General features: G+C 48.4%; 1 protein-coding gene across 6 annotated transcripts in view; it reads left to right on the forward strand.

Annotated features, from left to right (window-relative positions):
* The window catches only part of MYO7A (myosin VIIA), a 107,265-nt gene extending 93,054 nt beyond the window's left edge, over positions 1–14,211 (forward strand). For all 6 annotated transcript variants that reach the window (XM_062639051.1, XM_062639054.1, XM_062639053.1 and 3 more), the window contains 12 exons: positions 444–601; positions 1,763–1,916; positions 2,012–2,167; positions 3,126–3,231; positions 4,827–4,940; positions 5,661–5,748; positions 6,313–6,419; positions 7,644–7,829; positions 8,552–8,668; positions 9,766–9,849; positions 10,365–10,484; positions 11,585–14,211. In XM_062639051.1, coding sequence (XP_062495035.1) covers positions 444–601; positions 1,763–1,916; positions 2,012–2,167; positions 3,126–3,231; positions 4,827–4,940; positions 5,661–5,748; positions 6,313–6,419; positions 7,644–7,829; positions 8,552–8,668; positions 9,766–9,849; positions 10,365–10,484; positions 11,585–11,674 — 1,480 coding nt within the window. In that variant the 3' untranslated portion in view covers positions 11,675–14,211. The remainder of the gene's footprint in view (positions 1–443; positions 602–1,762; positions 1,917–2,011; positions 2,168–3,125; positions 3,232–4,826; positions 4,941–5,660; positions 5,749–6,312; positions 6,420–7,643; positions 7,830–8,551; positions 8,669–9,765; positions 9,850–10,364; positions 10,485–11,584) is intronic.
* The last annotated feature ends 1,026 nt before the right edge of the window (positions 14,212–15,237 follow it).

Below are 15,237 nucleotides of genomic sequence, written 5' to 3' on the forward strand. Positions count from 1 at the left end.
AGATGGGCTGGCAATCCAAACAGGCAGCCCAGATCCTCTGGGATGTCTTTGTTCTGGTAGGCTTGTTCCACTAGGCATGGTTTTTCCAGTGTTACTGCCCTGAGCATCCATTGCCATCATCTTTCTTGTGGTAGGGAAGGTTGTTTTGTTGTCAGTAGGTGGGTATGGTCCTTAAGGGACTTTTCGGAGCCCTAGTAAAGTACAAATAGTTCTCTTTGGGCAGAATAGAGCTGGATACTTGCTTAGCTGTGTCTCTCCAAAATGCATCTACTGTGGAAGGCTGTAGCTGTTACCAGTGTGGATGCAAACCTTGAAGTCCCATTAGGTGTAAGAGCTCATTAGAGTGTTATAACCAACCTTCCCAGGTGAAACGTTGGCCACAAGCTGTCCCTTTTATCCCTGTAACGTCTCCAGTGTTCCTCTTGCTTTGCCTTTGCCATCAGACCCCCTCCCAAGCACACCCTGAGCCGGGTGATGATCACCAAGAGCCGTGGGAAGGACAAGCTGTGGTGTTACACCCGTGAGCCCATCAAACAGCCACTGCTGAAGAAGATCCTGGGCAGTGAGGAGCTCTCCCAAGAAGCCTGCATGGCCTTCATTGATATCCTTCCATCACCCAGGGAAGCCCTTGAGTATCAGGTTTGACAGGGAATGGGCTAAGCAGGCTCTTTAGGGCCCCAAGCAGAGCACATGGGAAGGTTTGTGGTCCTTCTTAAGGGCTTTGGGACCATGTCACAGGCTTGGAGATGGATTTGTTCCCTTAAGCATCCTTGAGATCTGAGGGGTATCTTAATAAATAAGGGGCAGGGAACAAGTTATTGAGTCCTGCTGGTGCACACTTAGTGGTTAACCCGCCAGCTCTGTTCTGGCCTGTTTCAGGTGTGTCTCTCCAAAATGCATCTACTTTGGAAGGCTGTAGTCTAAACAGAGTGGATGCAAAGCAGTCCACATGGCCTCTGGGACAGGGTTTAATGCCTGAATATCCCTTACTAGGCAGAATTACGCAGTATGGGAGAGATGAGCTGGGAGCAGACATAGACCCAATCTGTTGAAGTAACCTTTATGTTTTGGTGAGGCTTTGCTCTAGGAGCTGAACTTCATGGTTTGAACAGTTCTGTTGGTATAACCCTGTTAGTGATTGTTATTGCACTATTGCTGCTACTACTGGGTTCCTCTTACTATCAGGTAATAACAGGAGGAGGAATTAAAAGAACTGGCAAAAATTAAGGGGACATTTGCAGTTTTATCCTTTTCTTCTTACTGTGTTGTATATGCTAATTCAGAAAACTGTGGCCTCTTCCTATGTGGAATAGTTGCACTACGGCATGATGGTGAAGGTCATCACCAAGGTTTGGTGGACTTGGCAGTCCTGGGGTAAAGGTTGGACTTGATGATCTTAAAGGTCTTTTCCAATCTAGTTGATTCTATGATTCTATCATTTGGCTTATGTTACTGCAGCTCCAGTGGTGTACGACTGGCTAAAATCTGGTCTTTCACAGTTGATACCTGTGTGTGTGATCAGGTAGCCCATCATCACATGCAGCTTTCTTAGGTCTACATATCCTGACCCCAAAACAATTCCTTCAACCTGATACATGAGAAAGGGAAAGAGTCTGCTGCGCATCTCCCAAAGCAATTTAGAGCCTTTAGCCTCCATGAAATTGCAGCCACTTCTGGAATCATGTGTAGGATATCTTTATTACCATCATCAGTAGCAGGGCTTCCCCAACATTCCAGTTAGCTGACCCTTGACTCCTCCTACCAGTGCTGAAGTACATGGGTGACTACCCATCCAAAAGGACCCGCTCTGTTAATGAGCTGACAGACCAAATATTTGAAGGTGCCTTGAAAGCTGAACCCCTGAAGGATGAAATCTACTGCCAGACCCTCAAGCAGCTCACGGATAACCACATCAAGTAAGAGCTGTTCACCCCCCTTGGCCCAAATACCCTCCTGCTTGTTGGGCAAAGCAGATCTCAACTTCTTTCCTCCTGGGTTTCTTCTCATGCAGGTACAGTGAAGAGAAAGGCTGGGAGCTGTTGTGGTTGTGTACAGGCCTTTTCCCTCCAAGTAACATCCTCCTGCCCCATGTCCAGAGGTTCCTGCAGTCCAGGAAACATCACCCCTTGGCAGCAGACTGCATCCAGAGACTGCAGAAAGCCCTGAGGTACGTCACCAAAAGACCTTTTAGCCATGGTGATGCTACAGCATCCAAGTATGCATAAGAAAATGAAGTAGGAGATATGTTGGTGGCTGTGGGGACAATGAAAGCTCACAGACTTCATGTTCAACCAAGAACAAAAGGAACATTGTATGGAGGATAACTGTGTGAGAGAAAATAGAATCACAGAGTGGTTTGGGTTGGAAAGGACTGTAAGATCATCCAGTTCCAACCCCCCTGCTGTGGTTGGACCATGTCACCCAAGGCTCTGTCCAACCTGGCCTTGAACACTGACAGGGATGGGGCATTCACAGCTTCCTTGGGCAACCCATTCCAGTGCCTCACCACCCTTACAGTAAAGAACTTCTTCCTTATATCCAATCTAAACTTCCCCTGTTTAAGTTTTAACCCATCACCCCTTGTCCTGTCACTACAGTCCCTAATGAAGAGTCCCTCCCCAGCATCCTTGTAGCCCCATTCACACACTGGAAGCTGCTCTGAGGTCTCCATGCAGCTTCTCTTCTCCAGGCTCAACAGCCCCAGTGTTCTCAGTCTGTCTTCATACAGGAGCTGCTCCAGCCCCTGAGCATCCTTGTGGCCTCCTGTGGACTTGTTCCAACAGTTCCATGTCCTTCTTATGTTGAGGACACCAGAACTGCACACAGTGCTGCAAGGGGGGACTCATGAGAGCAGAGCAGAGGGGCAGGATCACCTCCTTTGACCTGCTGGTCACGCTCCTTTTGATGCAGAACTGAAGATGACTTTGTCCAGATCCACTTCAGTCACCTACAACCAGCAAATTCACATTCCCCATTAGTTTTTCTTTCTTCTTTTAGGAGAGAAAATAAGCTCCTAGTAAGGAAGTCGCTGAAGTTGCTCAGGAAAAGAATATGCATTAAAATGGAAGGTTTAAACCAAGGCTTCTTGCTGTGATGCTGTGGCACTCACCACCTCTGTTTTGCAGGAATGGATCCAGGAAGTACCCACCCCACCTGGTAGAAGTGGAAGCCATTCAACACAAAACCACCCAAATTTTCCACAAGGTTTATTTCCCTGATGACACCGATGAGGTAAATGGGGGAGAAGGGAATTCTCAGTTTCTGACAGGATGGCTGTCAATTTTCTTAGTAAAATCTCAAAAGAGGTTAATATTGGTCCTGATTCAGAAAGATTCAACCTTTCCAGAAGACTCTGGATGGAGCAGTGTAAGGAAAACCCATCCTTATCTACCCCGACCAGCTCAGGGGTTTGATTTACTGCAATTCATGTGTTTCAAGACCTGGGTGCTGTGCTGGGGTTCACTTGAGGCTTTATAGTATGACCCCAGAAGGAAGGAAAGTGGGTGGTTCACAGACCTTGGGTATCAGTTATCTGCAGCCTAGCCCACAGATATTGTCCACCCAACTACATACCCAACAGAGTACAATGATGGGGCTCCCTGGGGACTGAGCAGACTATGGCAGCACTGGCAAGCAGGTGACTGAAATGAAACCTTCTGACCTGAGATGACACAGAAATCATACCTGCACTCAGGAACCTCTCATTAAGCATCCTGCATGCTAATAAAGCAGCTAGTTCTATTGATGCCATGGTAGACATGCATGTCCTTGCCAGATACTGCTGTTTCACGCTACTGATGCGGGGCTTGAATCTCCTTTCCCCCTCATGCCTTTGGGCACAACTAAATTCTTGTATTTCCAAGTTGATTTCTTTATAAAACAGTGCACACCTATGGAAGGAAAAGGATGATTCTTCTCCTTGTTTACCTGTAATGGAGAGTTAAACTGCTGAGATTTGAGTATTCTTTTTTAGATGATCAGCAACGAACATGACACTGCTTTATAGACATGCATCTGTATGAGAGCCAGAAGAAGGGGACTGCTGCACTTGGATGGGTTTGCTGTGATCCTTTTGACCATGGCAGTCACCCAGGTGGACTATCAGAGTAGCATCATTCCAGTACAATAAGTATCTGCACTAAGGTGCTGCTGAACAGCAGCAGCACTGAGCTCCAAGGTGGTCTCTCATGGGATGTGGTATACAGGTCCTGGTGGTTTGGTGTTTTAGGCTAACACAGTTGTGCATGGGGTGGTCAGAAGCTTAAATTCCTTAAACTCATGCAAACTGCATCAGTTTGCATGGGCAAAGCAAAACTGAGGTGATGTAAATGCTGAGCACAGCAATAAAGGCAAAACCAGGACTGGGACCTGCATGTAGGTGATCAGTCCTTTAGCTATCTCCTGCCCAGCCATCTAGAAGTGAGGCATTTGGTCTAAACCAGGCATCTGACTTCATTATCATCAGTGAAGAGACAACTGGGACAAATCAGCCTGGAGGTATCTTGGTCTCTCCGTCCCCTCAAATAGCTCTGATAGCTCTGAGACCCAACTGTTGGACCAGAATAACCTCTTACATTGCCTGGGGAGCCCTGAATAAGCCAGCACAGGGTATAGATAGAGCATCACAGAGCACAACAGTACAGCAATAGCATGGTTGAGCTTCTGCAAACAGCCCTTCCCTTGTTCAGTCACAATCAATGTCAATGCTTTCATGGTGGTGCATATCTAAACCCATTTGTGCATCTGAGCCTGGAGTTCCTCAAAGGCAGCATGAAGTGGAAATTAACCTGGAGGTAGCAGGGGTGAGGATCTTCCGTTCTTTGTAGGCATTTGAAGTAGAGTCCAGCACGAAAGCCAAGGACTTCTGCCAGAACATCTCCAACAGGCTGCTCCTGAAGTCCTCTGAAGGCTTCAGCCTCTTCGTCAAGATCTCCGACAAGGTGAGTGACCCACCTAAAGCACTCAGGGAGACCCGTGTGCTAGTGGGTAAATAGGGGGGAATGGCTTGAACCTGTTAGAGGGGAGATTGAGCTGAGCTCTTAGGCAGAAGCTCTTCCCTGTGAGGGTGCTGAGGCGCTGGCACAGGGTGCCCAGAGAAGCTGCGGCTGCCCCATCCCTGGCAGTGTTCAAGGCCAGGTTGGACACAGGGGCTTGGAGCAAGCTGCTCTAGTGGAAGGTGTCCCTGCCCGTGGCAGGGGTTGGAGCTGGATGAGCTTTAAGGTCCTTTCCAACCCAAACCAGTCTGGGATTCTGTGATTTTATGGTCCTATGAATCATCCCAAAGGGCTTAAAACCCAGACAGACAAAACTCTTCCAGTCTGCTGCTGAGTTGGGTTTTTAAGAAAGGATTAAATAAGAAAAATACGTGGCTTAGAGCTGCTCCATACAACTGGGAGAAATGTATGGAGGTAGTCATCATGAAGGGAAATTAATTGCTCCAGTGAAAAAGGAAGCTACAATCAAGAGTAATGGGAGCAATTAGAGGCAGAGCCTGCGGCAAGGTGCTGGCAGTGGCTTTCTCAAGTCAGCAGCTTATAAAACATCAGCGTAACCAGGACAAAGCAGTGAGCAACAACTACAGGAGATGGGGCAATGGCCAACCTTTCCTTTGGCCTCTTGCTATGTGCTCAGCCTTTGTAACCCTGTGCTGTGTCCCCCAGGTCATCAGTGTGCCCGAGGGAGATTTCTTCTTTGACTTCGTGAGACACCTGACAGACTGGATAAAGAAAGCAAGACCAGCAAAGGATGGTAACAGTGCTTGTTCTCCATTGTGGGTCACACACAGCCCTCCTAGAGCCCTCCAGCCCTTGCAGACAAGGTTGACCACGCTGTGTGGTTGGTGTGCTGTCTGCATAGCCCTGGGGACATCACTGGGAGATGATCTGCCCAGGAGCAGTGAGAGCTCTGCTCCACAGACCTTGTACCTCTGAGGAGCATCTGCAGGTTTGCAGTGGTTTCAGTGGTGGGATTCATCTCACCTCACTGCCCACATCCACAATGGAGGTGGCTGCATATATCAGTGGCTGCAAGACAAAGGTTCCTCCAGGGTGCAGTTCCTCTGTCCTGCATTAGACATGAGCATTATCATTGAAGCACAGTCATGCAAATGCGTCCAGACACTCTTTCCATTCTATTAAAGCTTTGCAAGGGAAAGGTGTGGTTTTGTCTGCAAGGTCAGAGCCCATTTGGCCCTGCAAGTGTGCTTGCAGGTTGTGATGGCACATGGGCACCAGTGGCCTGTAGGGACACTAACTGATAGCTGGTATTCATATCATTGCTCTTACATACCTGCTCGCTGCTCCCCTTGCACAGGTATAGTGCCTTCTCTCACCTATCAAGTGTTCTTCATGAAGAAGCTGTGGACCAACACAACGCCTGGAAAGGACTCAATGGCAGATTCAATCTTCCACTATTACCAGGTACTGGGGAGCCTGCAGTAGGAGTGGAGACCTGGGAGGAGTTAGGAATGGGTCATGAAGACCTTTTCCATCTGCAGATGGATGAAGTCTTGTGTTAAATAGGAAGAACTCTTGCCTTAAATAGAAGCCTACAAAGAGCACTGTTGAGTTGCATGGCAAGGAGCAGTCTTCATGCGCTTCAGGTCATTGAGCTCAGCTGGGATTTGGGCCAGCTCTCTTGGGTGGGTGTCAAGGAACAGTAGAGACCATGTCCAGCCTTAGCAAGGAGGCTGAATTCATAGAATCATAGAATAGTTAGGGTTGGAAAGGACCTTAAGATCATCTAGTTTCAACCCCCCTGTCATGGGCAGGGAGGGACACCTAGCATTAAACCATGTCACCCAAGGCTTCATCCAACCTGGCCTTGAACACTGCCAGGGATGGAGCATTCACAACCTCCCTGGGCAACCCATTCCAGTGCCTCACCACCCTAACAGGAAAGAATTTCCTCCTTATATCCAATCTAAACTTCCCCTGTTTAAGTTTGAACCCGTTACCCCTTGTCCTATCACTACAGTCCCTAATGAACAGTCCATCCCCAGCATCCCTATAACCCCCCTTCAGATACTGGAAGGCTGCTATGAGGTCTCCATGCAGCCTTCAGAAGCATCCTGAGGGTTTTCAGCCACCTCCATTCATGGAGATGAGCTGTGATGGTCCCAGTAGTCAGGTAAGAAGTTGCGGTTCTAGTGTTCTTGTTTCTTCTGTGATGGGAGAGACATCTCTATGTCCCAAAGCTCTCTCACACAGTTACAATCCCTGTATTATTGCCTGGATAAAGTGGTTATTCCAATGTGACTGTATCCCTTAGTGCTTCAGTTGGTCACATTTTTGGACACTTGAAAAACTCATTCTAAAGTTCCAAGTGGCCATTACTAGGGGTGGATTTCCTAGGATGAGGGAGGGTGAACAACCCTGTAGTTTCACACACCTGACAGCTAACATGGGGACCTGCCTGTTTCACCTAACAGGAGACTGGTTTAGACCAGAGAGGATCTTTAATGTCTAGTATGGTCTCAATTGAGCAGCTGCCTTACCACCACACTCAGCACAACTGCTATGAGTGTTCCCAGGGCTCAATCTCTTAACCAGGGGCTGGATGCCCCCACAAACTCCATTTAACATCTGAGGGTGAAGGTCCACGGTCATTCCCTCTATTCCTGAATCATTCCTTCCTCCATGCAGGAGCTACCAAAGTACCTGCGTGGCTACCACAAGTGCACACGGGAAGAGGTCCTGCAGCTGGGAGCTCTCATCTACCGGGTGAAGTTTGAGGATGACAAGTCCTATTTCCCCAGCATCCCCAAGCTCCTGAAGGAGCTGGTGCCTCAGGACCTCATCCGGCAGCTCTCTCCAGATGACTGGAAAAGGGTAAAACAGCAGCTTGAGTCAAGCACAGTCTCTTGGGTGACTTGTCTGACGTTCAACGTTGAAGTGGGGCTATCACATTAAGGTGACCCATGGTCCCTCTTGAGCCTTAGTAGAGCTTCAGCCTCCTCAACATCAATAGCAGGAGGAATTATATATGTGTGTTCATACACATGTGCCTTGCAGTGGGTTTTCCTTGTGCTGGATGTGGCTGTGGTGGTGGATGCAACACCATATGGACACGTGCTGGGAGATGGTCTCATGTAGAGGTCTGTTGTTTAAGGCAAACTATTGAGTAGAGGGGTAATTCTTCCTGCTTTACACAGGGAGGACTGTGGCATGGGTACAGACAGGTCTAGAGCCATAAAATAACAGTGTCTCACTGCCGATAGTCATATAAGTCCTTTCTGTTTCCTGGGAACTGACCTCAACCATGTGCCCAACCAGTGAGCTATCAGCTTCTCTGGTTGAAGGTCTCTCTGTCTCCTCTGCTGCATAAATTGGAGGATCAAAGCTTATAAGCCTTGTAATGGAGTCACAACTTACCTAAGAAAGAAGGACTTGGTTCCATTTCCTCTCCAGTGACCTACCATCACTTCTGTGAAGTGTTCATTGGAGCAGAGATTAGAACCAAACATCTTTGTGGGAATGATGCTCCTTCCCTGCAAACACCCCTGGTGCTAGGTAGTGTGAACCATCCAGCTCTGTTGTGTTCTCTGTTGCAGTCCATCGTGGCATACTACAACAAGCATGCAGGCAAATCAAGAGAAGAAGCCAAGCTTGCCTTCTTAAAGATTATCTTCAAGTGGCCTACGTTTGGATCTGCATTCTTTGAAGTGAAGGTACCCGCCCTGCTTAGGGTTTTCTCTGTCAGCTTTTAAGCAAGGTCAGGAGCCCCATATCACAGCGGGGTTCCAGGTAGGCAGGGTTGTCCCAGTGTCTACACCAGACTGGGACAACCCTGATGAAGCAGGGAAAGAGTGTGAGACTCTCCATCAGTACAATACACTCATTTATTGCTGTCCTGCCTCTTTACACAGAGGCACTGCAGAGCTTCAGCGTATCTGTCCATTGGGTCTATACTGTGCTGCTGAAGAGCCAAGAGCCATGCTCTTCAAAGGGGAATGTGATTTTCCAAGGGACTTGTCTGCACCCACCACAAATCAAATCCAGACAACCCGTTACAGCACCAGACTCCCATCAAAGACAGTAGAGGCCAGAAGTCTGTCCAAGTACTCTGGACACCTTATTGCAACTCCCCCTTCTCAGTAACCACACAGTGAGCCTGGCTTGAAACAAGTTGCTGAAATTGCTCATCGGTTACTTGAACTTGGGCGCCCCATTTTCTGTTGTGTCCATCTTAGATGGAATAAGGAATCCAAATACATCCTGTGATTTTTCCTCAAAAAGCGACTTGGTAGCCATGAAAGATGTGACAGAGCAGGAGCTGCCCCTATCCCCTGTGCTCTGTCTCATCAATCAGACTGGAATTCCTCATGGTACAGGGCTGGGAGAAGGGTTTACAGCAGCAACAAAACTGAATGGAAACATCAGAAGGGGACAGAGCAGTGTAGTCTTGGTCTGGTTGTCCACAGAGTGGGCATGAGGAGCAGAACACCAAGCAGACTGGAGGCAGAGGCATCTGGGGTTTGCCAGATGGCAAGGTGACCTCACTGCTGAGATGCTACCAAAGGGAGCAATGAACTTGATGCTATCAGCAACTCACCCACTCGTTATCATGCGTTTAGGAGCTCTATACTTAACTAGACAGCCCTGAAATCACTGATACCTTAATGAGCTCTACGTTTATCTTTAAAGGATAAACTGAGTAACAGTTGATGGGCCACCAAATACTGGCAGAAGACAGGGAGAGAGGAAAGAGGAAGGGGTCAGATTTTGCATGACACATCCCCTAACCAGTTCATCTCATTCCCAACAGCAAACTACAGAGCCAAATTACCCAGAAATCCTTCTAATTGCCATCAATAAGCATGGAGTCAGCCTCATTGATCCCAAAACCAAGGTAAGCAAAACTGATGTTCCTGAGCTCATTCCCAACTCCTCACTGGAGTTATCACAAAGCACATGTTATTCCAGTGCTTTCCTTAAGCCTAGTTAGAAAGGCTGGATAGCCAGAAAAGTTTCTGGAGGCAAAAATTCAGTGTTGCAGAGAGCCAGCCCAGCCTTTTTCAACAGGAGATGGGTCAAGAGCTTCACTTTTAGGGCTGTGTAACTAGAGGATGAACTTCTTCCTTAATCCTTCCTTAGACATTAGGACAGGAGCTAGAGTAGATGAGCTCCTACTGGTTGTTTCCACCAGCCACAAGGTGATAGCAGTACAAGAGTCTTCCACCAGCACTGGAGGATCCAGTCTTGCATCTCACTGCCACTCCAATGAGGCCGTGGTACAATCTCATCACAGTAGACATCCTTGCTCTGCTTTGATGGCAAGTGAAGGAAGAGGTGGAAGGTCCCCAAAGCCTTTCATGGAAGCTGAGGCTCTCGTGTGTTGAGTGTCAGTCTTCTTGTTCCCACCAGGATATTCTCATCACTCACCCCTTCACCAAGATCTCCAACTGGAGCAGTGGCAACACCTACTTCCATATAACCATCGGCAACCTGGTGAGAGGAAGCAAGCTGCTCTGCGAGACCTCCCTGGTAAGGAGCGCTAAAGATTATTGGGCACAATTAGACCAAATCCTCACTTTGTCAGGCAAAATGAGATGCTTCCAGCAAATTGTGTCTCAGGGATATTCTGGGTTGAAAGTTGTCCCTTAGAAGAGTCCACAGTGTGTTTTTCTTACTGCTGGGTTTCCCCTGGCTCTGCTCAATGGATCAGGGCTATCACTTGGTCCATCACCTACTTACAAGCAAGCCTGAGGTGCTTGGATGTTGCCATCTCATGAGCATGAGGCGCTGCTCTCTGTCACTAGACTGAAAAGAATATTAAAGCCAATGTGTTGGCTTTCCAAGATCCTTCTGCCAGCTTGTCCCTAGTAACAGTCACAGCAACAATAAAACCTTAGAATCATAGGATCAACCAGGTTGGAAAACACCTTTAAGACCATCAAATCCAACCATTACCACAGGACTGCCAAGTCCACCACTAAACCTTGTCACCTTGTTTACACATTAAACCCAAAGCACAAAGGATAAAATTCCTGCTGGATTAATTGTTATTAATCTGAGGCATTCAGTATTTTGTTGTCCATTTGAGAACTGAGGCCCCATTCAAAGCTCCTTTTGTCTTTAGTCTCAATAGCATCCTGGAATAGTGAGTTCGTCCACCTCAACACTGCAGATTTTGTTTGGACTGTGTTCCTTGTGATGGTGTCCTTTCATAGAATCATAGAATGGTTTGGGTTGGAAAAGACCTTAAGATCATCCAGTTCCAACCCCCTGCCATGGCCAGGGACACCTCACACTAGACCATGGCACCCAAGGCTCTGTCCAACCTGGCCTTGAACACTGCCAGGGATGGAGCATTCACAGCTTCCCTGGGCAACCCATTCCAGTGCCTCAGCACCCTCACAGTAAAGAACTTCTTCCTTATCTCCAACCTGAGCTTCCCCTGTTTAAGTTTGAACCCATCACCCCTTGTCCTATCACTACAGTCCCAAGGAGAACTGTTGAACAGGTCAAAATGTACCCAAAACTTGAAAGTCACCAACTGGGAGCCAATGTGTTCAGGAGGCACAAACCGTACACTTTAAACTGTGCTCTACAAAGGCAGGTAACATCTTCTCTCTCCTCCTCAGGGGTACAAGATGGACGATCTCCTGACCTCGTACATCAGCCAGATGCTAACAGCCATGAGCAAACAGAGGAGTGCGAAGGGTAGCAAGTGAACTGCAAGAAGCCACTGGCACGTGGCCATGCGGCTCATTCACCAGCTGAGGCCCGTGGGATACCCATGCAGCTGGGGCAGAACCTTTGCCTCCCAGATGTGGAAGATGAGCCGGACACCATCAGGGAGCTCGCTGGACTCTGACCTTGAGGGCTCCAATCCCACCTCCCCTTCCAGCGAAGACGATTATCTCTGACCTCCCTCCTTCTCCACCCTGCTCCCCAACACCATCTTGCACCTGAAAGCTTTCCAGGGGACACCACTGCTCTCAGACAGTGACCGAGCAAAGTCACTCGGGCAGGAGGTTTGCCTGAACCCAATGGTTGGCATCACAAATGCTCTTGAAAGAGGATTTTATCTGTGTGTGTGTGTGTGTGCGTGTGGTTTGGTTTGGTTTTTCTCTTAAGTAAGAAAGAGCTATGGGGATGCTAACAGCTTTTTGGTGAGGTTTTGGGCATTTCAGGCTCGATGAGCCCCAAACCATGCTGGAAAGATGCCCAGTGAACACTGCAGGGCTTGGATTTGGACGTTACAAGTGAATACGTTGTGCTGTTATGAAGGACAGGAAGAAAAAGCAGGGGGGAACGTTTTAACTAGGATTCAGAATAAACCACCTACTGATGGAACAGGCTAAAGTGCTGTCTGTGCAATGCTGGAGATATTTAAAGAACAGATTTTAAAGTGTTGTTTCTTCTTCTATTTATTTTTTAAGATATTAAAAAGGAAAAAAAAAAGAAATGAAATCCTGCATTTTGTGCTGGTATCTGGACACTGACTCGGGGCTGAGGGCAACCTGCAGGACAATGTCTCGCCCAGGGATTCCCCCAGAGCCATGATCACCAGAGGATAAGGCACATCATTCCCAGCTTCTGGAATCAGCTGGAAGTGAAGCTTGGAAGATGAATTATCACCTATGCCCAGACAAATTAACCCTGGGAGGATGTTTACTACAAGCTTCAATATGGATATAGGGGTTTTGAAGGCCCCGTGCTTGGAAGACTTGAGGCTAAGCCTGTGTTGAGCTGTAATTCAAACATGGACTTGGCCATTGGGGATGGAAACAGTTTATGATTCTATTATGCTTTTGTGTGTGTTGTTGTGTAAAATGGCTCTCAGCTGGACCTGAACCACTCCCAGTGAGGGCAGACCCTTGATTTTGGTGGGCTTTTCTCCATCTTTGCCTGGCTGTGCTAATCCGCTCTTTAGAAGATGGTTGGAAGATGTTGAAAGATGGTTGTCCCATCTTCCACCCAACACCATGCAGCATGGACCAGCCTGCTTTGGAGCAGAGATGGGACCTGACAGGAGGGAGGATGCTGAAGCCATGCTGTGTCTGTGGGGATGTAGGGGAAAGAGCCTGGGGTGCCTTTCCAAAGCCAGGCTTGAAAGGAACATGTGCTTGGGTGTGGGGCATCAGGAGGGTTGACAATTGTCCACCAAGATCTGGTGCTGGCATCACTGACACTGAGTGGATCTCAGTAGATGTGGGAAACCTCTCTTGGTCCCAGGTATTGGACTGAGCTTGGGTGCTTTCATGGAAGTCCATACTGTGGGGTGTGTTGTTCTGTTGAGCTCTTCTGGATGCCAGAGAGCATCTCTCTCATCAGAGACTGTAGCAATAGGCCAAGGGGAATGGCTTTAACCTGCCAGAGGGGAGACTGAGCTGAGCTCTTAGGCACAAGCTCTTCCCTGGGAGGGTGCTGAGGCGCTGGCACAGGGTGCCCAGAGAAGCTGTGGCTGCCCCATCCCTGGCAGTGTTCAAGGCCAGGTTGGACACAGGGGCTTGGAGCAAGCTGCTCTGGTGGAAGGGGTCCCTGCCCATGGCAGGGGGTTGGAACTGGATGAGCTTTGAGGTCCCTTCCAACCCAAACCACTCTGGGATTCTATGATCTGTCCTCCAAAACCATGGTGTGCCAGGCAGAGTCAGCAGCACTGCTTCCCAGACCTCAAGTCCTGTAACATCTGACTGGGATGAAGCAGTGATTTGGACTGTGGTTGCTCCACCAAAGAGAATGAGATGCTACAATTCTACCAGTGCTGCTGGGAGATCACCTTCCTCCATCATCCCCTACACGGTACTCTGGTGATGGGAACACGGTTACACCAGCCAAGGCTACCCTGGGAGCCAAGCTGCCTTCTCACCACCCATCTCTGACGCTTCTCTCCCCTCTCCAGCTGCCATGATCCAGCTGTGCCAGGGATCCTTAGATATGTGCCCATCATCACCTCCACCACTGCCACCACTGCTTCCTTTAAGTCTCCCACAGCACACTCAGTAGATTATGCAGCACAGCAACGTTCTCCAATGCTGTCCTGGGCCAGCTTTCCCCCACCATCATCTTCATCCCTCTGCTTACAGCTCTGTTGGCCTCCCATGTACTCCATTGTTTTGAGGGGTGCTGGAACTCTGTGTGCGTGTGCCTGTGTGTCATATGTATTAGCATCTGCTGGCCTCGTTGTATCCACACCAAGCGATGTAACATGGAAAACATATGTCCAAGTGAACTGCTCTAATTAAAAAGCATCAAGTGGCTTGTGGGAGGCTGTTCTGTGTGGTTGTGGTGGTGGTATAGGAAAGGGTGGGCTCAGGACTTCCAGGTCCTCACTGAGGACATCTCCTTGCAGAGTGGGGTTTCTGGTGAGAGTATCCAACAATGGGGAGCAAATCAGTGGGTCTGGACTGGAAGTGTGGGGAGATACCACTGTGTATGGGCCAAGCAGCAGATAGATACATGGATGAAGACACAGTGAGGTGGCTTTTCCAAATACATATTAACAGCAGTGGTTGGGGGACCACAGCCAAGTCCTTCACCTGGCTGAGGACCCCGTGGTACACACCACTGCTCAACTCACACACTCTCCACCTCCTATTTTGCTGTTCACGGACCTCCACGTGAATGGTACCCAAAAAAATGATGAATCAGCTATGAACACGGTGCATGGGGAGGTCATAAAACCATCAGTAGCATCCTCTCCCCATGCTGCTTAGATCTGGACCTGTTCTGCACCAATCCACCAGCCCTTTGGCCCATTTTCCAAAGGGTGATTCAGCCTTTTTGCATTTACAGCCTCCAAAATACACCAAAGTTGCAACTTGGAAAGGTTTGCGTGCTTCTCAGCACAGTTAACTCTGAAAGCTAATGCTTCCCTGTCACAATTCACTTGTGATAGCTTTATTTAGTAAAACCACCGAGCTGCATAAGGCTCATATATGAGAAAATGTCTATAGCCTGATGCAGGTAAAGATGACTATTTTCTTCTTCTTTCCCACTTTGCCAAAATAAGAACACAACAGAACAGGAAGGCTAAAACATATTTAAAACAGCATGTAAAACTTACAAAACGTGTTCTTCTTATCTGTTCAAGTAGAAATTCATGGCTTAAACCTGGGAGATGCTCACACCTCCCTTGCAGAGCAAGGCACAGACCCCTCTCCATGCTGTGTGCCAGTAGCCACGGGGAGAAATGAAACCAGGAATCGATCCCAGGGTGCAGCACAGGTTGTATAGACCTTCCCAATGGAAAAGCAAACAGGACACTTGGTGGGACCAATTCACGTGCAGC

This window comes from Pezoporus occidentalis, unplaced genomic scaffold, assembly GCF_034315485.1.
Source record: "Pezoporus occidentalis ecotype Australia unplaced genomic scaffold, CSIRO_AGI_Poc_V1 ctg6, whole genome shotgun sequence".
NCBI classification, from domain to species: domain Eukaryota; kingdom Metazoa; phylum Chordata; class Aves; order Psittaciformes; family Psittacidae; genus Pezoporus; species Pezoporus occidentalis.